This window comes from Pygocentrus nattereri, chromosome 4 (assembly GCF_015220715.1).
Source record: "Pygocentrus nattereri isolate fPygNat1 chromosome 4, fPygNat1.pri, whole genome shotgun sequence".
NCBI lineage: Eukaryota > Metazoa > Chordata > Actinopteri > Characiformes > Serrasalmidae > Pygocentrus > Pygocentrus nattereri.
In genome coordinates, this window is record NC_051214.1 from 6,760,802 (window position 1) to 6,787,341 (window position 26,540).

The 26,540-nt window shown below is 40.2% G+C and overlaps 1 protein-coding gene across 2 annotated transcripts in view; it reads left to right on the forward strand.

Moving 5' to 3' along the window:
• Nucleotides 1-5,705: 5,705 nt before the first annotated feature.
• The window catches only part of LOC108414728 (polymeric immunoglobulin receptor-like), a 28,223-nt gene continuing 7,388 nt past the window's right edge, over nucleotides 5,706-26,540 (forward strand). The window contains exons 1-12 of one of the 2 annotated variants that reach the window (XM_017687627.2): nucleotides 5,706-5,775; nucleotides 8,988-9,317; nucleotides 11,322-11,651; nucleotides 13,670-13,999; nucleotides 16,255-16,341; nucleotides 18,078-18,392; nucleotides 19,760-19,846; nucleotides 20,005-20,322; nucleotides 22,576-22,890; nucleotides 24,097-24,180; nucleotides 24,339-24,653; nucleotides 26,163-26,480. In XM_017687627.2, coding sequence (XP_017543116.2) covers nucleotides 5,727-5,775; nucleotides 8,988-9,317; nucleotides 11,322-11,651; nucleotides 13,670-13,999; nucleotides 16,255-16,341; nucleotides 18,078-18,392; nucleotides 19,760-19,846; nucleotides 20,005-20,322; nucleotides 22,576-22,890; nucleotides 24,097-24,180; nucleotides 24,339-24,653; nucleotides 26,163-26,480 — 2,878 coding nt within the window. In that variant the 5' untranslated portion in view covers nucleotides 5,706-5,726. The remainder of the gene's footprint in view (nucleotides 5,776-8,987; nucleotides 9,318-11,321; nucleotides 11,652-13,669; nucleotides 14,000-16,254; nucleotides 16,342-18,077; nucleotides 18,393-19,759; nucleotides 19,847-20,004; nucleotides 20,323-22,575; nucleotides 22,891-24,096; nucleotides 24,181-24,338; nucleotides 24,654-26,162; nucleotides 26,481-26,540) is intronic. The other variant, XM_017687628.2, reaches the window with a different exon arrangement.

Consider the following 26,540-nt stretch of genomic DNA (forward strand, 5'->3'; position numbering starts at 1 on the left):
TGGTATACAGGGCTAGTGTAGTGCTGGGTGTGGAGCGGTCAGTGTGCTGTGGACTCAGTGTGGTATACAGGGCTAGTGTAGTGCTGGGTGTGGAGCGGTCAGTGTGCTGTGTACTCAGTGTGGTATACAGGGCTAGTGTAGTGCTGGGTGTGGAGCGGTCAGTGTGCTGTGTACTCAGTGTGGTATACAGGGCTAGTGTAGTGCTGGGTGTGGAGCGGTCAGTGTTCTGTGTACTCAGTGTGGTATACAGGGCTAGTGTAGTGCTGGGTGTGGAGCGGTCAGTGTGCTGTGTACTCAGTGTGGTATACAGGGCTAGTGTAGTGCTGGGTGTGCAGCGGTCAGTGTGCTGTGGACTCAGTGTGGTATACAGGGCTAGTGTAGTGCTGGGTGTGGAGCGGTCAGTGTGCTGTGGACTCAGTGTGGTATACAGGGCTAGTGTAGTGCTGGGTGTGGAGCGGTCAGTGTGCTGTGTACTCAGTGTGGTATACAGGGCTAGTGTAGTGCTGGGTGTGCAGCGGTCAGTGTGCTGTGGACTCAGTGTGGTATACAGGGCTAGTGTAGTGCTGGGTGTGCAGCGGTCAGTGTGCTGTGGACTCAGTGTGGTATACAGGGCTAGTGTAGTGCTGGGTGTGGAGCGGTCAGTGTGCTGTGTACTCAGTGTGGTATACAGGGCTAGTGTAGTGCTAGGTGTGGAGCGGTCAGTGTGCTGTGTACTCAGTGTGGTATACAGGGCTAGTGTAGTGCTGGGTGTGGAGCGGTCAGTGTGCTGTGGACTCAGTGTGGTATACAGGGCTAGTGTAGTGCTGGGTGTGGAGCGGTCAGTGTGCTGTGTACTCAGTGTGGTATACAGGGCTAGTGTAGTGCTGGGTGTGGAGCGGTCAGTGTACTGTGTACTCAGTGTGGTATACAGGGCTAGTGTAGTGCTGGGTGTGGAGCGGTCAGTGTGCTGTGGACTCAGTGTGGTATACAGGGCTAGTGTAGTGCTGGGTGTGGAGCGGTCAGTGTACTGTGAACTCAGTGTGGTATACAGGGCTAGTGTAGTGCTGGGTGTGGAGCGGTCAGTGTGCTGTGAACTCAGTGTGGTATACAGGGCTAGTGTAGTGCTGGGTGTGGAGCGATCAGTGTGCTGTGGACTCAGTTTGTTCTTTTGAATATAACCCCAATTCCAGTGAAGTTGGGATGTTGTGTAAGACATAAATAAAAACAGAATACGATGACTGCGTATAAAGGGAGCATCCCTGAAAGGCTCAGTCGTTCACGATTCTCAACATTTTTATTTATGTTTTACACAACGTCCCAACTTCATTGGAATTGGGGTTGTATATATATATATATATATATATATATATATATATATATACAACATCTTATCACAAGTTAGGAAATCTAATTCTGGTCATTGGGCGGAAGGCAGGATACATCCTGGACAGGTCCCAATGAAATACATAATTATGTTTATATTACTCATTTTCTGCTTCATATATTAATATAATTGCTTCTGTACAGTTCCACTCTCTCCTGTTCCATAATCGATGATCTACAGACTGTAACTTTACTACTAATCTATCCCAAACTAACTGTCCAGAATAAAAATCACTCCTTCTGTTTACATACAGAAGATCTTCGTAATGCTTTTGTTTGGCTGTGTGCTGTACTGGTTCTCATATGTATCCGGCTGTGTGGGTCTGGAATGTTGAAGCTAAGGGGGCTTAAACCAGACAGATAAGATCATTTAATAAGTGCCATATGTTGTGTCTTACTTTACAAAAACAACTGGTATATAAAAGCAGGCAGTCAGAGCTGCTATTCAGAGGTGCTTTTATATTGGCATCGAACCCTCTCTCAGGAAATCCATGGAACCTAATTTTTGATGCTGATACATTTTCTGTTCTGCTAGATCTGCCCATGTCAACTGTAAGTTCTATTATTGTGAAATAGAAGCAGCAGATGAACAGGAGTCAAAAAGCGTCAGACCACTGTTACGTGTCTGGCCTGGAAAAGGGGGCTTTCTGGCCGGTGTTTTTTTTTTCTCTCTCTATTTCTCTCTCTCTCTCTCTCTTTCTTGCTGGCTTGCTCCCGTATGTCTCCTCCCTCGTTTGCTCCCTATCTCCACTACAGGTTGATTGCGGTGTCGGTTGTCATTAGAGGACGCGTACCGCACAACGGCCAAACACCAAGCAGAGTTCCAGCCCTGGAGGAGAGACTTGAACTTTAAAAGAACATCGGCAAAGCTTGTGAGGAGGCTGGCGTTACCCCTGTGCTCCAAGCTGTTTTCACATATTTCTGGTTGCTGTCACAGACACACAAGCTTGATGTTGCTTTTGTGTGTGTCTGTGTTAGTCTGTTTTCATCAAGTGGCCCGGTTTAGGTTAGCTTATGTTCAAGTGGCTCGCACTGTTAGTCCTGCTGGCCTTGCTGTGTTACGGCTGTCTATACTCTCTCTCTCTCTCTCTCTCTCTCTCTCTCTCTCTCTCTCTCTCTCTCTCTCTCTCTCTCTCTCTCTTTGCTGTGATTTCTTGGGGTTCAGGACAGTGTAGAGGGGCACGCTCATACATTTCACATCATGTAGCAGCCCAACGTATAGACACCTTAGGTAAGGGGCGGGCGCCAACCCGTGTATTTATGTTATGTGATAGGAAGACTAGTGTTGTCAAAGAGCTAGGGGAGTTTTGTTTGTTTGTTTTGATTATTTCTTTCCTTTGGCGCCATCCGGGTCCAGAGGGTCCAGAGGGTCTCACTCAAGTCACCGTCTGAGTGGAGTATAATAAATGAGACAAAAGACGTTAAACTATTTGTGTCTTGTTTCTTCCTGGTTTGCTCCTGAAACATTGTCCACACAGTAATGACTATGTGGGGATGTGATGTGCTCAAGGAATACGTTGCTGCAGAACGTGGCTAAAAGCTGAAACACAGCTCACATGATCAAAATCTGATATGCTGACATGCATCGCATGCTAATTCATAGAGCTTGACTTTAGATCCAGCATTTTCAGCTCCCTGCTCCTCTGAACTGAAACCAGACTTTTAGCTCTATGAGCACCGGAGTAAATGCCAGATGTACTTTCTGGAATACTTTACCCAAGAAACCATGATGAGCACAGGAAATTGGGCAGTGTGTCCTGGGAACCAATGTACCACAAAATAGGAAATAATTTGGGTTATCATGACTCAGAGGAAACTACATGTCTGGGTGTGTTTTGATCAAACTGCTGATATAATCAGACGACTTTCAGTTTAGCTTTAAACAAAGGTCCTGTGAGCTGCACGGACATTAGAGTGGGTTAGACCCCAGTGAAGAGCTGCTGAGAGAGCTGTGAACTCAGTGTGGTATACAGGGCTAGTGTAGTGCTGGGTGTGGAGCGGTCAGTGTGCTGTGTACTCAGTGTGGTATACAGGGCTAGTGTAGTTCTGGATGTGGAGCGGTCAGTGTGCTGTGGACTCTTCACACCATCATATCAGTCATGGGCTACTGAACAGAGCTTGCATTTGCTACATAGATGTTAGAGTGTAGTTCAGTAAAGTACTGCTAGTTATGAAGTGGTAAATGTGCTTGGTTTGTCATATACACACACACACACACACACACACACACACACACACACACACACACACACACACACACACATTTTCTAAGCCGCTTCTCCCTCAGGGTCGCGGTGGGATGCTGTAGCCTATTCCAGTGGTCATTGGGCGGAAGGCAGGATACATCCTGGACAGGTCCCAATGAAATACATAATTATGTTTATATTACTCATTTTCTGCTTCATATATTAATATAATTGCTTCTGTACAGTTCCACTCTCTCCTGTTCCATAATCGATGATCTACAGACTGTAACTTTACTACTAATCTATCCCAAACTAACTGTCCAGAATAAAAATCACTCCTTCCGTTTACATACAGAAGATCTTCGTAATGCTTTTGTTTGGCTGTGTGCTGTACTGGTTCTCATATGTATCCGGCTGTGTGGGTCTGGAATGTTGAAGCTAAGGGGGCTTCATATATGATATTTAACTTCATATGTATGGTATGTTTAAGTAAAGGGGGTCCCTCTCCCTTTCGCTCTCCATCTCTCTCAGTTCCAGACAGATAAGATCATTTAATAATTGCCATATGTTGTGGCTTATTTTGGAAAACAACCAGCATACAAAAGCAGGCAGTCAGAGCTGCTATTCAGAGGTGCTTTTATATTGGCATCGAACCCTCTCTCAGGAAATCCATGGAACCTAATTTTTGATGCTGATCTTCTTTGTAATAAACCATTTTTTGTACACAAGAAGGACGGTGTCAGCGGAGATTCCTTCATCATCTTCACATCATCGCTATTTGATAAACAAAAGCTGTAAGTGCAGCTAAAAAAATAGGAAAAAATGAGAGGCAAATATAGAATTTGTGTAGCAAATGTATCTATTTATTTAACTGTTTGTTCACAGTTAACTAAATAAAATGATTTTTACTCTGGGTTTGTATTTTATAAGACTGTAAGTGATGCAGATGTGGCGATCCAAATTACCTGCCATAACTGCCGCCTTGTGATTGGACGAAATACAAAATGGACTATCTGTTTAGAGGTGGTCTAAGTACGTGTTGGTGGAGACTGCATGTGCAGTACATACTACTTTAAAAACTGAGCCCCCACGTTCTGTGTAGTCTTTCTTCTCCTTGTTGTGCCTTCCTGAAAGTATTTTTTGTCATTGTCTATGTTCTGCTGTGTCCTGTGTATTTGCTTGCCTTACTTTTAAAATAAAATGAACCTATCATGAGAAAAATGGCTAAAGGATGGCATGTGACACTGAAGTAACCAAGTCTTTGAATGTACATTTGCTAGTTACGTCATGTAGGTGTAATTCAAGCACTTTGGCTCCCTCACACTGGTGTTTGTGTCTCAGAGGCCTCGTCAGGTTTCTAGTCAACATGGCTCGGCCTCTCTCCCTATCCACAGCCCTGCTTAATGCTACTGTAGCTACCACAGAACAGAGACGTAGACCCAATAGATGTTTTACAGTCATGAGATTATATCTCATTACCATGAAAGGACCACAGAGAACAACTAGCAAAACCACAGAAAGCAGAGCTGATAGTTTAAAATTAAACATAAGAAGCAGAGACGTGCTTTAAGAGATTATATTATAGACTACAGCTACAATAGAGAATACAGAATAGAGGACTGGAAGACAGCAGATGAACTGCAAGCGGAGCGTACACTTTATGGACAAAAGTATTGGGACAACCCTCTGAATTCAGGTGTTTCAGCCACACCCATTGCTAACAGGTGGATAAAATTAAGCCAATGGCGAGTCTCAATAGACAAACACTGGCCGTAGAATGGGTTTTACTGATGAACTCAAGTCGATTTGTAAATTTTTTGTTCTGCTAGATCTGCCCATGTCAACTGTAAGTTCTATTATTCTGAAATGGAAGCAGCTTTGATGAACAGGAGTCAAAAAGCGTCAGACCACTGTTACGTGTCTGGCCTGGAAAAGGGGGCTTTCTGGTTGGTGTTTTCTCTCTCTCTCTTGCTTATGTATGTCTCTTCCCTCGTTTGCTCCCTTCGTGCCAACCCGCATTGAGCTAGGGGAGTTTTTGTTCGTTTGTTTTGATTATTTATTTCCTTTGGCGCCATCTGGGACCAGAATTCCCAGGCGGTGTACTCAGTGTGGTATACAGTGTAGTGCTGGGTGTGGAGCGGTCAGTGTGCAGTGGACTGTGCTGTTTTACTAGTGAGGATGTTGCTGACTTTCTATCTTCTCTTCACTGGACTTCATTCCATTCAAGGTAAAACACTATTTATAGATTCATCTGTATTCATAATCCAAAGTTCAGAATGTACTTTAGTTTGTTGGTGAATCAACTCTACAGTGTTTATTTAAAACATGTTTTAGTTGTAATGTAATAGGTCATTAGAGTGTGGTGGATTATATCATAGTTGTAGTGAGAGCTCAGTAGTGAGGGTGTGTGTAGAGTAGCTGTGTGTGGACTGTTATTCCAGTGTGTTGATTCCTTTTTGCCTTAATGTGACTGAAGGCCAGTGCATTCTTCTCTCTTCTTAGTTTGGATGTATAAACCATTCAGTTCTATTCTTCTATTATAAACAGCTTTTTTCTTGCTCTTTTCCACAACTCATACACAAATAAAAAAATGAAACTAAATTTCAAAAAATAATAAATAAAATAAAAACATAAATAAAAAGGACAAAAGGGGCAGTCGTGGGCTGAAGGTTAGGGAACTGGCCCTGTGACCGGAAGGTTGCCAGTTCATTCTGCCAGCGCTGACAGTCCATGACTGAGGTGTTCTTTACCAAGACACGTAACTCCCAATTGCTCCCTGGGTGCCGTGGACAGGGCTGCCCACCGCTCTGGGCAAGTGTGCTCACTGCCCCCTAGGGTGTATGTGGTGTGTCGCTTCACGGAACGGTTAAATGTGGAGGTGAAATTTCCTCGTTTGTGGGATTAAAAAGTGTCACTTAAATCCAGCTGTGGTGTAACTGCACAGTCATGTTGAGTGTGTTACAGATAGAGATCATTTTGTTTGATTTTTTATGTTGTATAGAAACCACTATGCTCAGTCTTACCTGTACTGTAAGCTCACTTGTCATGTATTTTAAAGTAGCTTAAAAATATTCAGCTGTCACAGTTTTCCTGGCTCTCCACCCCATCCTGTTCCAAGTCTTGCCTCAGTTGCACATTAGTTCTGCCACCTTGCCAACCTTTGGTGCTTGGTTTGTAAGCAGGGGTAGAATGCCCGGTTTTACTGGGAGAAGCTTAAGATTAATTCATTTGTTCATTCATTCATTCATTCATTACATCCTTCTGGTCTTCGAAACTTCCTTCGTTCCAAATTCTGAGCTTCCAAATGTCCATTTCTGGTGCATGTTCACATTAGAATAGACCTTAAAATGCTGTTTTTGAACCAGTAAAGGCTTAAATCTACTGCATTCCCTGCAAAAATAAGACTTTTCAACAGCTGAAAGTTTATTTATTTATTTATCAGAAAAATTATCAGGGGTCTCCTAGGCATTTTCACGGCACCTTATAATCATCAATGCTTAGATTTGGGATTCCTCTGTACACACACACACACACAGTGTTTTTCAGTGACTGCATGAAATAAATGTACATATTTATTTATTTATTTATTTATTGTAAAAGCTCCCCTCAAATAAACAGAAAATGTGTTTTATGATCAACATGTATTGCTGTACGATGACATTTTACATCTGAAAACCAGACAGTAGAAAAATCCTTGTGAGTTCAGCTTCTTTTATTATAAGGGTTTAAAATGACATCAGCATCTATTTGACTGGAAAGAAGAAGACAGTTACAGCCTCATACGACCCCCACGTTTTGTAAGCAATGTAGCTTATGAAATATGAAAGTTATGAAGAACACGATGAAGTGCATTTTGGAACCACTGGTCATGTCTCATATCTCTAAATAAAGCCATTCCCTCTACTAAAGTACCTTTGAAGAACCATCTACTTTAACAGTGCAGACTGTTTTTGAGATCTGAGTAGGAAATGGGGTTTCAGTCGTATCGCTTATCGCTCATGTTTGTAACACTTCATTTTATCCAAGCATCCCAGTTTGATGTCTGTCTGTCTGTCTGTCTGTCTGTCTGTCAATCCACAAATTGTCTTTTAAGTCTAGTAAACTCAGATAAACAGATGTTGTTGTTCTGCCTTTTAAGGATGCATCACATTTCTTATCAGTGCTGAAGGGCTGCCAGTTATTTCCTTAGATCAAGTCTTTCCTGGCAAACAGATCCTTATCAGCTTAGGAAGAAATCTTTCCACACAGCTTCTGCAGCTGAGGACGATTTGAAGAAGAGGGTTTAGTAGATTAGTACTGGCGTTACATTACTAACAACATCATACAACGAGAGAATATGATTAACCTTTTTTTACTCATATCTGTGTCTGCAGACTGCACTTTGGTAAAAAATGAAAGCGAAACTTTTATCAAAGCTCATGCAGGAGGGTCAGCACTGCTGCCCTGCTACTGCACTGACCTACACACCACACCTAAGACATTCACCTGGAAGAAATACAACTCAACCAGAAACACATGGGAAGATGGATCTTACAGAAGCCCTGAAGGAAAAGATAAAAAAAGTCTAAGCTCTACTTTAAATGTATAACACACCAAAAACAGCCAAATATTTAGAATTGAATTCATTGCATATTGTTATAGTCAAAAAACCACCTCTAACTGTATGATGGCCAGTTCTCTAGCTGCCTCTTGAATTGAAGTCTATTGAAATGAATTGCCTCCTTGTGGTTGAAGCTAGGATGGCATGGTAAATGTTAGCCAGTTAGCTCCCTAGTATTTTTTTTCTTTTTAATTAAAATCATGATAACTCTGGATATTTTAAATTAACAATTAAAAACAGCGTTCAGTGTTTTCTTGGGTTATCTTTACTACTAAAAACAGGGTGAATGTGAGACTCACTGTTGAAGGTTAAAGGTTGAAGTTTAAACATTATTGAATATGTATTTATACTGTAGATCCAATCTAAGTTAATCTGACCTAACTGGTCATGTTTATTAGGTATTCATAAAGAATATCTGCTATTACAGCTTTACTGTAATTCTATGGTCATAATGAACTGATCTGTAGAGATGAACTTTTATACATAGCCACACATTATTGTGGTGGTCCACTAAAATTCTTTACATTATGAAATTTTTTTCAAATGTATTTTTTTTTAAATGTATTTATTTAACTTCATTCAGTTGTGTGTAGTGGGTGGCACTGCTTAGCGCTGTTGCCTCACAGCAAGAAGGGCCTGGGTTCATTTGCATTTCATTTGCAGGTGACTAACAAGTGCCTGAACGTGTGTACAGCAAACTGACAAAATGACAGCAGCTGAGCTTAAAGTTTTACTGCTTTATTTCATTTCTGTGGGACATTTTTGTTTGTATACATGTATTTAAAGAAATGTGTAACAACTTCATACAAAAAGCAAATGTAAGTAACTTTATCTTACAGATGTTTCTGCAGCCTGCAGTCTGGCAAAAAAAGAAGATGGATCCTCTATCAAAGCTCATGCAGGAGGGTCAGTCCTGCTGCCCTGCTACTGCACTGACCTACACAGGAAACCTGAGACAATCACCTGGAAGAAACTCAACAGAGTGACAAAGATATATGAAGAGATATCCAGTGGGAGTGGTCAGTACAGAAACAGAGTTCAGCTGGTTAATGGTCACTCTCCAGGAAATCTCTCTCTACTCATATCACACCTGACTGTGGAGGATGGAGGATTTTACAGGTGTAATGTTGGAGTAGATGAACACGCAGACATCACACTCACTGTTAAAGGTAAAACACTGCTTAAATCTGCACGTTTACAGTGGTATGCAAAAGTTTGGGCACACCTGATCATTTTCATGATTTGTCTTTATAAATCATTGGTTGTTCAGATCAGCAATTTCAGTTAAATATATCATATAGCAGACGGACACAGTGATGTTTGAGAAGTGACATGAAGTTCATAGGACTTACAGATTATTTAAACAAAATTAGGCAGGTGCATAAGTTCGGGCACCCTTGTCGTTTTGTTGATTTAATTACCTTTAGCACTAATTATAGGAACACAAAATTAGTTTTCTAAGCTCAGTGACCCTTGACCTACATACACAGGTGAGTCCTATTATGAGAAAGGGTTAAGGTGGCCAACTGCAAGTGTTTCTCCTCTTTGCATCTTCTCTGAAAAGTTGTAACATGGGAGCCTCAAAACAACTTTCAAATGACCTGAAAACAAAGACTGTTCAACATCGTGGTTTAGGGGAAGGAAACAAAAAGCTATCTCGGAGATTTCAGCTGTCAGTTTCCACTGTGAGGAACATAGTGAGGAAATGGACAACAGGTACAGTTCCAGTTAAGGCCCGAAGTGTCAGGCCAAGAAAAATCTCAGACTGGCAGAGGCGAAGGATGGTGAGAACAGCCATAGTCAACCCACAGACCAGCTCCAAAGACCTACAACATCATCTTGCTGCAGATGGTGTCACTGTGCATCGTTCAACTATTCAGCGCACTTTGCTCAAGGAGAGGCTGTATGGGAGAGTAATGCAGAAGAAGCCTTTTCTGCGCACACGACACAAACAGAGTGGCTTGAGGTGTAGGCTAAAGCACATTTAGACAAGCCGGCTTCATTTTGGAATAAAGTGCTGTGGAACTAAAATTGAGTTATTTGGACATAACAAGGGGCGGTATGTATGGCGGGAAAAGAACACAGCATTCCAAAACAAACACTTGCTACCCACAGTAAAATTTGTTGGTGGTTCCATCCTGCTGTGGGGCTGTGTGGCCAGTGCAGGTACTGGGAATCTTTTTAAAGTTGAGGGTCACATGGATTCCAGTCAATATCAGCAGATTCTTGAGAACAATGTTCAAGAATCAGTGACAAAGTTGAAGTTGGTACTCCTGGGAAGACTGACCACTGACTGACCACTTAGCAGTGGCTTTCTAACCCTTTCCAGATTGGTAGATTTCAGTGACTTCCACATCTGTATTTGAATCTCTTTGGATGAGGCATCATGATCTGCTTTTGGAGACCTTCTAGCCACTTCACATTGCCAGAAGGTTCTTATGTAAAAGATGTGTAGATTCAACAGGTCTGGCAGTAATTATGCCTGGGTGTGGCTAGTGAAACTGAACCCAGTGGTCAACTGAATTTTGTTAACTGGTTGATTTTTTTTTTTTTTTCAAATTAAGGCCAGGTAGGGATGAACTGTGTTCATTTAAAAACAGCGTTCAGTGTTTTCTTGGGTTATCTTTACTACTAAAAATAGGGTGAATGTGAGACTCACTGTTGAAGGTTAAAGGTTGAAGTTTAAACATTATTGAATATGTATTTATACTGTCAGATCCAATCTAAGTTAATCTGACCTAACTGGTCATGTTTATTAGGTATTCATAAAGAATATCTGCTATTATAGCTTTACTGTAATTCTATGGTCATAATGAACTGATCTGTAGAGATGAACTTTTATACATAGCCACACATTATTGTGGTGGTCCACTAAAATTCTTTACATTATGAAATGTATTTATTTAACTTCACTCAGTTGTATGTAGTGGGGGGCACTGCTTAGCGCTGTTGCCTCACAGCAAGAAGGGCCTGGGTTCATTTGCATTTCATTTGCAGGTGACTAACAAGTGCCTGAACGTGTGTACAGCAAACTGACAAAATGACAGCAGCTGAGCTTAAAGTTTTACTGCTTTATTTCATTTCTGTGGGACATTTTTCTTTGTATACATGTATTTAAAGAAATGTGTAACAACTTCATACAAAAAGCAAATGTAAGTAACTTTATCTTACAGATGTTTCTGCAGCCTGCAGTCTGGCAAAAAAAGAAGATGGATCCTCTATCAAAGCTCATGCAGGAGGGTCAGTCCTGCTGCCCTGCTACTGCACTGACCTACACAGGAAACCTGAGACATTCACCTGGAAGAAACTCAACATAGTGACAAAGATATATGAAGAGATATCCAGTGAGAGTGGTCAGTACAGGAACAGATTTCAGCTGGTTAATGGTCACTCTCCAGGAAATCTCTCTCTACTCATATCACACCTGACTGAAGAGGATGGAGGAGTGTACAGGTGTGATGTTGGATTAGATGAACACGCAGACATCATGCTCACTGTTAAAGGTAAAACACTGCTTAAATCTGCACGTTTACAGTGGTATGCAAAAGTTTGGGCAGCGCTGATAATTTTCCTGATTTACCTTTATAAATCATTGGTTGTTTGGATCAGCAATTTCAGTTAAATATATCATATAGCAGACGGACACAGTGATGTTTGAGAAGTGAAATGAAGTTTATAGGATTTACAGAAAGTGTGCAATAATTATTTAAACAAAATTAGGCAGGTGCATAAGTTTGGGCACCCTTGTCGTTTTGTTGATTTGAATATCTTTAGCACTAATTATTGGAACACAAAATTAGTTTTCTAAGCTCAGTGACCCTTGACCTACATACACAGGTGAGTCCTATTATGAGAAAGGGTTAAGGTGGCCAACTGCAAGTGTTTCTCCTCTTTGCATCTTCTCTGAAAAGTTGCAACATGGGAGCCTCAAAACAACTTTCAAATGACCTGAAAACAAAGACTGTTCAACATCGTGGTTTAGGGGAAGGAAACAAAAAGCTATCTCGCAGATTTCAGCTGTCAGTTTCCACTGTGAGGAACATAGTGAAGAAATGGACAACAGGCACAGTTCCAGTTAAGGCCCGAAGTGGCAGGCCAAGAAAAATCTCAGACTGGCAGAGGCGAAGGATGGTGAGAACAGCCATAGTCAACCCACAGACCAGCTCCAAAGACCTACAACATCATCTTGCTGCAGATGGTGTCACTGTGCATCGTTCAACTATTCAGCGCACTTTGCTCAAGGAGAGGCTGTATGGGAGAGTAATGCAGAAGAAGCCTTTTCTGCGCACACGACACAAACAGAGTGGCTTGAGGTGTAGGCTAAAGCACATTTAGACAAGCCAGCTTCATTTTGGAATAAAGTGCTGTGGAACTAAAATTGAGTTATTTGGACATAACAAGGGGCGGTATGCATGGCGGGAAAAGAACACAGCATTCCAAAACAAACACTTGCTACCCACAGTAAAATTTGTTGGTGGTTCCATCCTGCTGTGGGGCTGTGTGGCCAGTGCAGGTACTGGGAATCCTGTTAAAGTTGAGGGTCACATGGATTCCAGTCAATATCAGCAGATTCTTGAGAACAATGTTCAAGAATCAGTGACAAAGTTGAAGTTGGTACTCCTGGGAAGACTGACCACTGACTGACCACTTAGCAGTGGCTTTCTAACCCTTTCCAGATTGGTAGATTTCAGTGACTTCCACATCTGTATTTGAATCTCTTTGGATGAGGCATCATGATCTGCTTTTGGAGACCTTCTAGCCACTTCACATTGCCAGAAGGTTCTTATGTAAAAGATGTGTAGATTCAACAGGTCTGGCAGTAATTATGCCTGGGTGTGGCTAGTGAAACTGAACCCAGTGGTCAACTGAATTTTGTTAACTGGTTGATTTTTTTTTTTTTTTTCAAATTAAGGCCAGGTAGGGATGAACTGTGTTCATTTAAAAACAGCGTTCAGTGTTTTCTTGGGTTATCTTTACTACTAAAAATAGGGTGAATGTGAGACTCACTGTTGAAGGTTAAAGGTTGAAGTTTAAACATTATTGAATATGTATTCATACTGTAGATCCAATCTAAGTTAATCTGACCTAATTGGTCATGTTTATTAGGTATTCATAAAGAATATCTGCTATTATAGCTTTACTGTAATTCTATGGTAATAATAAACTGATCTGTAGAGATGAACTTTTATACATAGCCACACATTATTGTGGTGGTCCACTGAAAATTCTTTACATTATGAAATGTATTTATTTAACTTCATTCAGTTGTATGTAGTGGGGGGCACTGCTTAGCGCTGTTGCCTCACAGCAAGAAGGGCCTGGGTTCATTTGCATTTCATTTGCAGGTGACTAACAAGTGCCTGAACGTGTGTACAGCAAACTGACAAAATGACAGCAGCTGAGCTTAAAGTTTTACTGCTTTATTTCATTTTTGTGGGACATTTTTGTTTGTATACATGTATTTAAAGAAATGTGTAACAACTTCATACAAAAAGAAAATGTAAGTAACTTTATCTTACAGATGTTTCTGCAGCCTGCAGTCTGGCAAAAAAAGAAGATGGATCCTCTATCAAAGCTCATGCAGGAGGGTCAGTCCTGCTGCCCTGCTACTGCACTGACCTACACAGGAAACCTGAGACAATCACCTGGGAGAAACTCAACAGAGTGACAAAGATATATGAAGAGATATCCAGTGAGAGCGGTCAGTACAGGAACAGATTTCAGCTGGTTAATGGTCACTCTCCAGGAAATCTCTCTCTACTCATATCACACCTGACTGAAGAGGATGGAGGATTTTACAGGTGTAATGTTGGAGTAGATGAACACGCAGACATCACACTCACTGTTAAAGGTAAAACACTGCTTAACTCTGCACGTTTACAGTGGTATGCAAAAGTTTGGGCACCCCTGATCATTTTCATGATTTGCCTTTATAAATCATTGGTTGTTTGGATCAGCAATTTCAGTTAAATATATCATATAGCAGACGGACACAGTGATGTTTGAGAAGTGAAATGAAGTTTATAGGATTTACAGAAAGTGTGCAATAATTATTTAAACAAAATTAGGCAGGTGCATAAGTTTGGGCACCCTTGTCATTTTATTGATTTGAATATCTTTAGCACTAATTATTGGAACACAAAATTAGTTTTCTAAGCTCAGTGACCCTTGACCTACATACACAGGTGAATCCAATTATGAGAAAGGGTTAAGGTGGCCAACTGCAAGTGTTTCGCCTCTTTGCATCTTCTCTGAAAAGTTGCAACATGGGAGCCTCAAAACAACTTTCAAATGACCTGAAAACAAAGATTGTTCAACATCATGGTTCAGGGGAAGGATACAAAAAGCTATCTCAGAGATTTCAGCTGTCAGTTTCCACTGTGAGGAACATAGTGAAGAAATGGACAACAGGCACAGTTCTAGTTAAGGCCCGAAGTGTCAGGCCAAGAAAAATCTCAGACTGGCAGAGGCGAAGGATGGTGAGAACAGCCATAGTCAACCCACAGACCAGCTCCAAAGACCTACAACATCATCGTGCTGCAGATGGTGTCACTGTGCATCGTTCAACTATTCAGCGCACTTTGCACAAGGAGAGGCTGTATGGGAGAGTAATGCAGAAGAAGCCTTTTCTGCGCACACGACACAAACAGAGTCGCTTGAGGTGTAGGCTAAACCACATTTAGACAAGCCAGCTTCATTTTGGAATAAAGTGCTGTGAAACTAAAATTGAATTATTTGGACATAACAAGGGGCGGTATGCATGGCGGGAAAAGAACACAGCATTCCAAAACAAACACTTGCTGCAAAACAAAAATCATGCTGTGGGGCTGTGTGGCCAGTGCAGGTACTGGGAATCCTGTTAAAGTTGAGGGTCACATGGATTCCAGTCAATATCAGCAGATTCTTGAGAACAATGTTCAAGAATCAGTGACAAAGTTGAAGTTGCGCCGGGGCTGGATACTTCAACAAGACAATGACCCTAAACACTGCTCAAAATCTACTAAGGCATTCATGCAGAGGAACAAGTAGAACGTTCTGGAATGGCCATCTCAGTCCCCAGACCTGAATATTATTGAAAATCTGTGGTGTGATTTAAACGGGCTGTCCATGCTCGGAAACCATCAAACCCGACTGAGCTGGAGATGTTTTGTAAAGCAGAATGGTCCAAAATACCTTCAACCAGAATCCAGACTGTCATTGGAAGCTATAAGAAGCGTTTATAGGCTGTTATTTCTGCAAAAGGAGGATCTACTAAATATTGAAGTAATTTTTCTGTTGGGGTGCCCAAACTTATGCACCTGCCTAATTTTGTTTAAATAATTATTGCACACTTTCTGTAAATCCTATAAACTTCATTTCACTTCTCAAACATCACTGTGTCCGTCTGCTATATGATATATTTAACTGAAATTGCTGATCCAAACAACCAATGATTTATAAAGGCAAATCATGAAAATGATCAGGGGTGCCCAAACTTTTGCATACCACTGTACATTTCAGGTCTTGAGTCTGGGTAGATCAAAAAAGTCTTTGCTCTACTGTATTTACTTTTCTGCCTGTATGAAATACCAAAAACAGCCAAAAAATATTAAGAGTAAAACAGTGCTACTGAACTTTTTAAATTACTGCAACTGTATGACGGCCATTTCTCTGGTTGTCTCTTGATTGGAAATCTATTTAACTGAATTGTTCCCTTACCATTGAAGCTGGGATAGCATACTCATGGTTAGGCAGTTAGCTCCCCATTAAAGTGTATTTATTTATTTATTTATTTTTAAATTTATGTATGTATGTATTTCTGTAAATAACAGAAAAGGGGGATATAGTATACATTTTATATATATATAGTTTTTTGTAGTGCAATATATCACCCTTATTTGTTGTACTTAGTAAACCTGAATGCTTGAATGTTATTTGAAAGACTGACTGAGCATTGAAAATCTACCTGATTTACAGTGGTCCATAAAAACAAAGTCTAACTGCAAAATTTACTGAATGCTGTTCTGATTATTTACAATAAAAGGTGTTAATGTTACTGTGTATATACAGTCATCTGCCCACTGATGTTCTGTTACTGCATTGACTATGAAACTCTTTCATCTCTAGTTTTAGACCCACCTAAAACTACAACACCTACTACAGTCCAAACCACTTCCAGCACTTCAACTGCAAGTTACCCACAACCGTCTGATGGTAAGCACAGCACACTGAGTGCAGCTACAGTGCATCTGGAAAGTATTCACAGCGTTTCACTTTTTCCACATTTTGTTATGGTACAGCCTTATTCCAAAATGGATTCAGTTCATTCCCTCAAAATTCTTCACACAATACCACATAATGAGAAAGTGAAAAAAGTTTGTTGGAATGTTTTGCAAATTGATAAAAAAATAAAACACACACACACAAAAAATCTAATATACATAAGTACTGATAGTGTTCACAGCCTTTGCTCAAAACTTTGTTGAAGCACCTTTGGCAGCAATTACAGCCTCAAGTCTTTTTGAGTATGATGCTACAAGTCATCAACTATTTTTGGGCAGTTTCTCCCATTCTTCTTTGCAGAACCTCTCAAGCTCCAACAGGTTAGATGGGGAGCGTCGGTACACAGCCATTTTCAGATCTCTCCAGAGATGTTCAATCGGGGTCAAGTCTGAGATCTGGCTGGGCCTCTCAAGAACATTCAAAGAGTTGTCCTGAAGCCACTCCTTTGTTATCTTGGCTGTGTGCTTAGGGTCGTTGTCCTGTTGGATGATAAACCTTTACCCCAGTCGGAGTTCCAGAGCGCTCTGGAGCAGGTTTTCTTCAAGGATGTCTCTGTACATTGGTGCATTCTTCTTTTTCCCTCGACCCTGACTAGTCTCCCAGTTCCAGCTGCTGAAAAACAACCCCACAGCATGATGCTGCCGCCACCATGCTTCACTTTAGGGATGGTATTGGCCAGGTGATGGTGCCTGGTTTCCTCCAGACAATGATGCTTGGCTTCAGGCAAAAGAGTTCAATCTTTGTTTCATCAGACCAGAGATTTTTGTGTCTCATGGTCTGAGAGTCCTTCAGGTGCCTTTGGGCAAATTCCAAGAGGGCTGTCTTGTGCCTTTTACTGAGGAGTGGCTTCTGTCTGGCCACTCTACCTTGCAGGCCTGATTGGTGGAGTGCTGCAGAAATGGTTGTCCTTCTGAAAGGATCTCCTCTCTCCACAGATCAATGCTGAAGCTCTGTCAGAATGACCCTTGGGCTCTTGGTCACCTCCCTGACTATGGCCCTTTCTACCCCATCACTCAGACTGACCAGACGACCAGCTCTAGGAAGAGTCCTGGTGGTTCCAAACTTCTTCCATTGTGCTCACTGGGACCTTCAATGCTGCAGAAATGTTTCTGTACCCTTCCCCAGATCTGTCTACAGACAATTCCTTGGACTTCAGGTCTTGGTTTGTGCTCTGACATGTACGGTCACCTGTGGGACCATATCTAGACGTGTGTGTACCTTTTCAAATCATGTCAAATCAAAACTGGATTCACCACAGATGGACTCCAATCAAGTTGTCAAAACAATTGAGGGATGATCAGCGGTGAACAGGATGCACCTGAGCTCAGTTTTGATTGTCATGGCAAAGGCTGTGAATAATTATGTACATATGATTTTTTAATTTTTAAAATTTTTAATAAATTTACAAAACATTCACATAAACTTTTTTTACTTTATCATTATGGGGTATTGTGTATGAATTTAATCCATTTTGGGAAAAGGCTGTAACATAAAAACATGTGGAAAAAGTGAAGTGCTGTGAAAACTTTCCAGATGCACAGTATGTTTAAGATGTTCTTGCTGTCTTTTATTTTTGTGGGATAATTTTATGTATTTGAAGCAAAACTCTCTACAATACCACACAATGATAGAAAGTAAGTAACCTTATCTTGCTGATGTTTCTGCAGACTGCACTCTGGCAAAAAATGAACATGGATCTTCTATCAAAGCTCGTGCAGGAGGGTCAGTCCTGCTGCCCTGCTACTGCACTGACCTACACAAAAAACCTGAGACATTCACCTGGCAGAAACTCAACACAACCAGAAACACATGGGAAGTGATATCCCCTGAGAGTGGTCAGTACAGAGACAGAGTTCAGCTGGTTACTGGTCACTCTCCAGGAAATCTCTCTCTACTCATATCACACCTGATTAAAGAGGATGGAGGACATTACATCTGTGCTGTTAAAGGTTCCCATATAATCATCAAACTCACTTTACAAGGTAAAGCACTGCAGTAGAGGAAGGGTTGTTTTTAATGTGCTCTTTAAAATTGTGAAATAATGAATATTTTAATGTTCTCTGTAAATATAAACTACATTTAGCTTCATATTCATGTTACTTTGAATGACCTTTACCTTGATGTTTATTTTATTAAAAAACAAAGATTCAACTCACACTTATCACAAACCAAACAATCAGAACACTTCTGAAGATTTAGACATGTGTTCTGCAGTTTTGGTTGTGACGTTTTTAGCAGAACTCCCCATTTTTACATTCAACATGTCTCAGCTTTTTAACTTCTGGAACAACGTGATCACTTGTTGAGGTGGGACAGTGCATTCCTAAGTCTAAGCTTTACTTCCTTTAGCTTTTCTGCCTGTTTAACACACCAAAACAGTGAAACATACTGAGAAGAGTTTTATACACACTCGTGTAATTCACTGTAACTGTATGATGAGCAGCTCTCTAGTTGTCTCTTTATTGGAAGTCCTTAGAACTGGACTGTGAAGCTGGTATGGCATGCTAATGTTTAGCCAGTTAGCTCACCAGTAATTATCATTAGCATTTTTTTTTGGGCTGGTTTCTAAAACTTAAACAGGAAAACAATATTATGCTTGAACTGGACCAATGAATGTGGTGTAGCATGCTAATTTTTGCCGTACAGCTGCCCAGTGTTAGCCAATATTTTGTCATACATTAGTGGAAAAAAGTAATCAGAGGATTTTTATTTTTATATCTTTATCTTTTTTCTGTGGGAGTTCCTGATGGCTGAAATGTACAAGTGGTGCTAGATATGATTTTACTGGTTGTTGTTAAACACTGAAAAACATGTGTGGAACTTAAGAAGAACGCAGATCCATGTTTTTCATCCTACTATTCAGAGTTTCCATAGCCTTGTTCTTCATGAAGAAGGAGCAGTATTTTAATACCAAATAACACAAAAGAGAAAGAGAAAGATTTTTTCAGATATTTTACCATTCACTAACTTTGTTGATGTTAAGGTTAGGGTTAGGTTTAGGGGTAGGTGTAGGTTTAGTGTTGAAGTTAAGCTTAGGTTTAGGAGTAGGTGTAGGTTTAGTGTTGAAGTCAATGTTAGGGTTAGGTTTAATTTCACATTAAGAGAATCTATCACACGTCACTTGTTGTACTTAGTAAACCTGAATGCTTGCATGTTATTGAAAGACTGACTGAGCATTGAAAATCTACCTGATTTACAGTGGTCCATAAAAACAAAGTCTGACTGCAAAATTTACTGAATGCTGTTCTGATCATTTACAGTAAAAGATGTTAATGTTACTGTGTATATACAGTGATCTGCCCACTGATGTTCTGTTACTGTACTGACTATAAAACTCTTTCATCTCTAGTTTTAGACCCACCTAAAACTACAACACCTACTACAGTGCAAACCACTTCCAGCACTTCCACTGCAAGTTACCCACAACCGTCTGATGGTAAGCACAGCACACCGACTGCAGCTGAGCTTAAGATGTTTCTCCTTCATTTGATTTGTGTTTGATATTTTTGTTTGTGTCCACATACTTGAGAAAAGTGTAACAAAATCATACAAAGAGACAATGAAAGTAAATTTATCTTACTGATGTTTCTGCAGACTGCACTTTGGTGAAAAAGGAAAATGGACCCTCTATCAAAGCTCATGCAGGAAGGTCAGTCCTGCTGCCCTGCTACTGCACTGACCTACACAGGAAACCTGAGACAATCAGCTGGAAGAAACTCAACACAGTGACAAACATGTGGGAAGTGATATCCAGTGGGAGTGGTCAGTACAGAGACAGAGTTCAGCTGTTTAATGGTCACTCTCCAGGAAATCTCTCTCTGCTCATATCACACCTGACTGAAGAGGATCGAGGAGTGTACAGGTGTGATGTTGGAGGAGGTGAACACATAGACATCAGGCTCACTGTTGAAGGTAAAACACTGTTTATATCTGCATTTTTACGATCCATGTGTCTCGACTCTTTAACTTCTTGATCAACTTTATCACGTGTAGTGGTGGGTTGTATATTCCAGAGTCTAAGCTCCACTTTATTATCTTTTCTGCCTGTTTAACACACCAAACAAACATATGAAGAATTTAGTTTTTTACAGAGTGTTTATAAATCAACATTTGTAAAAATGAACTGCTAATTATTTTAATTCATTGTAACTGTATGATGACCAGTTCTCTAGCTGCGTCTTTATTGGAAGTCTATTGAACTCAATTGTCCCTTTGTGATTGAAACTGTGATAGTATGCTAACTGTTAGCCAGTTAGCTCTCCAGTAATATCTTATTTTGCAGGATTTATTTTTTTAACACAACTACTTCATTGTTCCTGGGATAATAATCATAAGATTATAAAATTATACAATGGTATTCAGCTTTAAAGGAATTGGTGAGATATGTTGATTAAGAAGTTATTAAGCTGGACGTGGCATCTTTTTCTTTACCTTATAAAACACAAAGAGATAAAACAAGTTTTTTTCCATTAGTTTTCTGTTTACTAACTTATTTGTAGCAATAGCTACAAAATATTCTGGTTATTTTTAATTCGTTTCAAATTATTATCATTTCATTACTCAATCACCAACCTGGTCCTCTTTTACTACGAAGCCACGCTGTTGTAACACGTGCAGAATGTGGCTTGGCATCGTCTTGCTGAAATAAGCAGGACATCCCTGAAAAAGACGCTGCTTGGATGGCAGCAGATGTTGCTCCAAAACCTGTATGTACCTTTCAGCATTAATGGGGCCTTCACAGATGTGCATGTTACCCCTGCCATGGGCACTAACACACCCCCAGACCATCAGAGATGCTGGCTTTTGAACTTTGCACTGATAACAATCCGGACAGTCCTTTTCCTCTTTGGCCCGAAGGACACGACGTCCATGATTTCCAAAAACAATGTGAAATGTGGACTCGTCAGACCACAGGACACTTTTCCACTTTGCGTCAGTCCATCTCAGATGAGCTCGGGCCCAGAGAAGCCGGCGGTGTTTCTGGGTGTTGTTGATATGTGGCTTCGCTTTGCATGGCAGAGTTTTAACCTGCACTTGTAGATGGAGCGACGAACTGTGTTCACTGACAGTGGTTTTCTGAAGTGTTCCTGAGCCCATGTGGGAATATCCGTTACAGAATGATGTGGGTTTTTAATGCAGCGCCGCCTGAGGGATCGAAGGTCACAGGCATTAAATGGTGGTTTTCTGTCTTGCTGCTTATTTGCAGAGATTTCTCCAGATTCTCTGAATCTTTTGATGATATTATGGACTGTAGATGATGAAACCCCTAAATTCCTTGCAGTAGCACATTGTGAAACGTTGTTAAACTGTTGGACTATTTGCTCACGCAGTTGTTCACAAAGGTGAACCTCACCCCATCCTGGCTTGTGAATGACTGAGCCTTTCAGGGATGCTCCCTTTATACCCAATCATGACACTCACCTGTTTCCAATTAACCTGTTCACCTGTGGAATGTTCCAAACAGGTGTTTATTGAGCATTCCTCAGCTTTCCAAGTCTTTTGCTGCCCTGTCCCAACTTCTTTGGAACGTGTTATAGGAATCAAATTCAAAATGAGTGAATATTTGCAAAAAACAATAAAGTTTATCCATTTGAACATTAAATATCTTGTCTTTGTAGTTTATTTATTTAAAAATAGGTTGAAAAGGATTTGCAAATAATTTAATTCTGTTTTTATTTATATTTTATACAATGTCCCAACTTCACTTCAATTGGTGTTGCATATCTGTTCTGTTTATCGTTCTTAGTTCATGAAGAATAATTGGTATTTTAAATGTGATCACACAAAGCTGTTGGTTGATGCCACATACAATAAAAAATGTAATCAAAATGTCATATAAAGAGTGTATAATTAATCAGTAGACATGAGAATAACAGCAGTCCTGTGTATAGAGTCCTTTTTTTTATAATTATATTGTAATAACTTACAATAATTTGTAAGTAGTTTGACCAGAGGAAGATGCGTCCCCCCTTGTTCTGAGGGACTTTTTCCTTGCCACTGTTGCCCCTGGCTCGCTCACCTGGGGTTTTACATTTCATGTTAAAACTTTCTTTACTGGAATTCTGTGAAGCTGCTTTGAGACAAAATCAGTTGTAAAAAGTGCCACAGAAATAAATTTCATTTGATTTGATTTTAAAATCTGATCCCACTGATGTGTTTCTGCAGGCTGCACTCTGGTGAACCATGAAAGAGCATTGGGTATCACAGCTCATACAGGAAGGTCAGTACTGCTGCCCTGCTACTGCACTGACCTACACACCACACCTGAGAGATTCAGCTGGAAGAAAGAGAACAGACACACAAAAAGGAGAGAAAAGATATCCAGTGGGAGTGGTCAGTACAGAGACAGAGTTCAGCTGGTTAATGGTCACTCTCCAGGAAATCTCTCTCTACTCATATCTCACCTGACTGAAGAGGATGGAGGAGATTACATCTGTGCTGTTAAAGGTTCCCATATAATCATCAAACTCACTTTACAAGGTAAAGCACTGCAGTAGAGGAAGGGTTGTTTTTAATGTGCTCTTTAAAATTGTGAAATAATGAATATTTTAATGTTCTCAGTAAATATAAACTACATTTAGCTTCATATTCATGTTACTTTGACTGACCTTTATACACACTCTGACTGAGTTTTATACACACTCGTGTAATTCACTGTAACTGTATGATGAGCAGCTCTCTAGTTGTCTCTTTATTGGAAGTCCTTAGAACTGGACTGTGAAGCTGCGATGGCATGCTAATGTTTAGCCAGTTAGCTCACCAGTAATTATCATTAGCATTTTTTTTTTGGCCGCTCCAGCTCCCCCCTGACGGAGACGCGGCTTAGAAAATGGATGGATGGATGGATTTTTTTGGCCTGGTTTCTAAAACTTAAACAGGAAAACCATATTATGCTTGAACTGGACCAATGAATGTGGTGTATCATGCTAATTTTTGCCGTATAGCTGCCCAGTGTTAGCCAATATTTTATCATACATTAGTGGAAAAAATAATGAGAGGATTTTTATTTTTATATCTTTCTTTTTTCTGTGGGAGTTCCTGACGGCTGAAATGTACAAGTGATGCTAGATATGATTTTACTGGTTGTTGTTAAACGCTGAAAAACATATGTGGAACTTAAGAAGAACGTAGATCCATGTTTTTCATCTTACTATTCAGAGTTTCCATAGCCTTGTTCTTCATGAAGAAGGAGCAGTATTTTAATACCAAATAACACAAAAGAGAAAGTGAAAGATTTTTTCAGATATTGTACCATTCACTAACTTTGTTGAAGTTAAGGTTAGATTTAGGAGAAGTTGTGGGTTTAATGTTCAAGTTAAGGTTAGGATTAGTTTTAGAATTAGGTGTGGGTGTAGTTTTGAAGTTAAGGTTAGATTTTGGAGTAGGTGTAGGTTTAGTGTTGAAGTCAATGTTAGGGTTAGGCTTAATTTCACATTAAGAGAATCTATCACACGTCACTTGTTGTACTTAGTAAACCTGAATGCTTGCATGTTATTGAAAGACTGACTGAGCATTGAAAAGCTACCTGATTTACAGTGGTCCATAAAAACAAAGTCTGACTGCAAAATTTACTGAATGCTGTTCTGATCATTTACAATAAAAGGTGTTAATGTTACTGTGTATGTACAGTGATCTGCCCACTGATGTTCTGTTACTGCACTGACTATGAAACTCTTTCATCTCTAGTTTTAAACCCACCTAAAACTACAACACCTACAGTCCAAACCACTTCCAGCACTTCAACTGCAAGTTACCCAAAACCGTCTGATGGTAAGCACAGCACACCGACTGCAGCTGAGCTTCAGATGTTTCTGCTTCATCTGATTTGTCTTTGATATTTTTGTTTGTGTCCACATACTTGAGAAAAGTGTAACAAAATCATACAAGGAGACAATGAAGGTAAATTTATCTTACTGATGTTTCTGCAGTCTGCACTTTGGTGAAAAATGAAAATGGATCCTCTATCAAAGCTCCTGCAGGAGGGTCAGTCCTGCTGCCCTGCTTCTGCACTGACCTACACAGCAAACCTGAGAGATTCAGCTGGAAGAAAGAGAACAGAAATGCATTCACATGGGAAGAGATATCCAGCGAGAGTGGTCAGTACAGAGACAGAGTTCAGCTGGTTAATGGTCACTCTCCAGGAAATCTCTCTCTACTCATATCTCACCTGACTGAAGAGGATGGAGGACATTACATCTGTGCTGTTAAAGGTTCCCATATAATCATCAAACTCACTTTACAAGGTAAAGCACTGCAGTAGAGGAAGGGTTGTTTTTAATGTGCTCTTTAAAATTGTGAAATAATGAATATTTTAATGTTCTCTGTAAATATAAACTACATTTTGCTTCATATTCATGTTACTTTGAATGACCTTTACCTTGATGTTTATTTTATTAAAAAACAAAGATTCAACTCACACTTATCACAAACCAAACAATCAGAACACTTCTGAAGATTTAGACATGTGTTCTGCAGTTTTTGGTTGTGACGTTTTTAGCAGAACTCCCCATTTTTACATTCAACATGTCTCAGCTTTTTAACTTCTGGATCAACGTGATCACTTGTTGAGGTGGGACAGTGCATTCCTAAGTCTAAGCTTTACTTCCTTTAGCTTTTCTGCCTGTTTAACACACCAGAACAGTGAAACATACTGAGAAGAGTTTTATACACACTCGTGTAATTCACTGTAACTGTATGATGAGCAGCTCTCTAGTTGTCTCTTTATTGGAAGTCCTTAGAAATGGACATGCTAATGTTTAGCCAGTTAGCTCACCAATAATTATCATTATCATTGTTTTTGGCGGCTTCTGAATCTTTTGATGATATTATGGACTGTAGATGATGAAACCCCTAAATTCCTTGCAGTAGCACATTGTGAAACGTTGGTAAACTGTTGGACTACTTGCTCACGCAGTTGTTCACAAAGGTGAACCTCGCCCCATCCTGGCTTGTGAATGACTGAGCCTTTCAGGGATGCTCCCTTTATACCCAATCATGACACTCACCTGTTTCCAATTAACCTGTTCACCTGTGGAATGTTCCAAACAGGTGTTTATTGAGCATTCCTCAACTTTCCCAGTCTTTTGCTGCCCTGTCCCAACTTCTTTGGAACGTGTTATAGGAATCAAATACAAAATGAGTGAATATCTGCAAAAAACAATAGTTTATCCATTTGAACATTAAATATCTTGTCTCTGTAGTGTATTTATTTAAAAATAGGTTGAAAAGGATTTGCAAATCATCTTATTCTGTTTTTATTTATATTTTATACAATGTCCCAACTTCACTTCAATTGGTGTTGCATATCTGTTCTGTTTATCTTTCTTAGTTCATGAAGAATAATTGGTATTTTGAATGTGATCACACAAAGCTGTTGGTTGATTCTACATACAATAAAAAATGTAATCAAAATGTCATATAAAGAGTGTATAATTAATCAGTAGACATGAGAATAACAGCAGTCCTGTGTATAGAGTCCTTTTTTTTATAATTATATTGTAATAACTTACAATAATTTGTAAGTAGTTTGACCAGAGGAAGATGCGTCCCCCCTTGTTCTGAGGGACTTTTTCCTTGCCACTGTTGCCCCTGGCTCGCTCACCTGGGGTTTTACATTTCATGTTAAAACTTTCTTTACTGGAATTCTGTGAAGCTGCTTTGTGACAACATCAATTGTAAAAAGTGCCACAGAAATAAATTTAATTTGATTTGATTTGATTTTACAATCTGATCCCACTGATGTGTTTCTGCAGGCTGCACTCTGGTGAACCATGAAAGACCATTGCGTATCACAGCTCATACAGGAGGGTCAGTCCTGCTGCCCTGCTACTGCACTGACCTACACACCACACCTGAGATATTCAGCGGGTGGAAATACAAGACAGTGACAAATATGTGGGAAGAGATATCCAGTGGGAGTGGTCAGTACAGAGACAGATTTCAGCTGGTTAATGGTCACTCTCCAGGAAATCTCTCTCTACTCATATCACACCTGACTGAAGAGGATGGAGGAGATTACAGGTGTGATAGTAAAGGGAGTGGATACACAGACATCAGGCTCACTGTTGAAGGTAAAACACTGTTTATATCTGCATTTTTACGATCCATGTGTCTCGACTCTTTAACTTCTT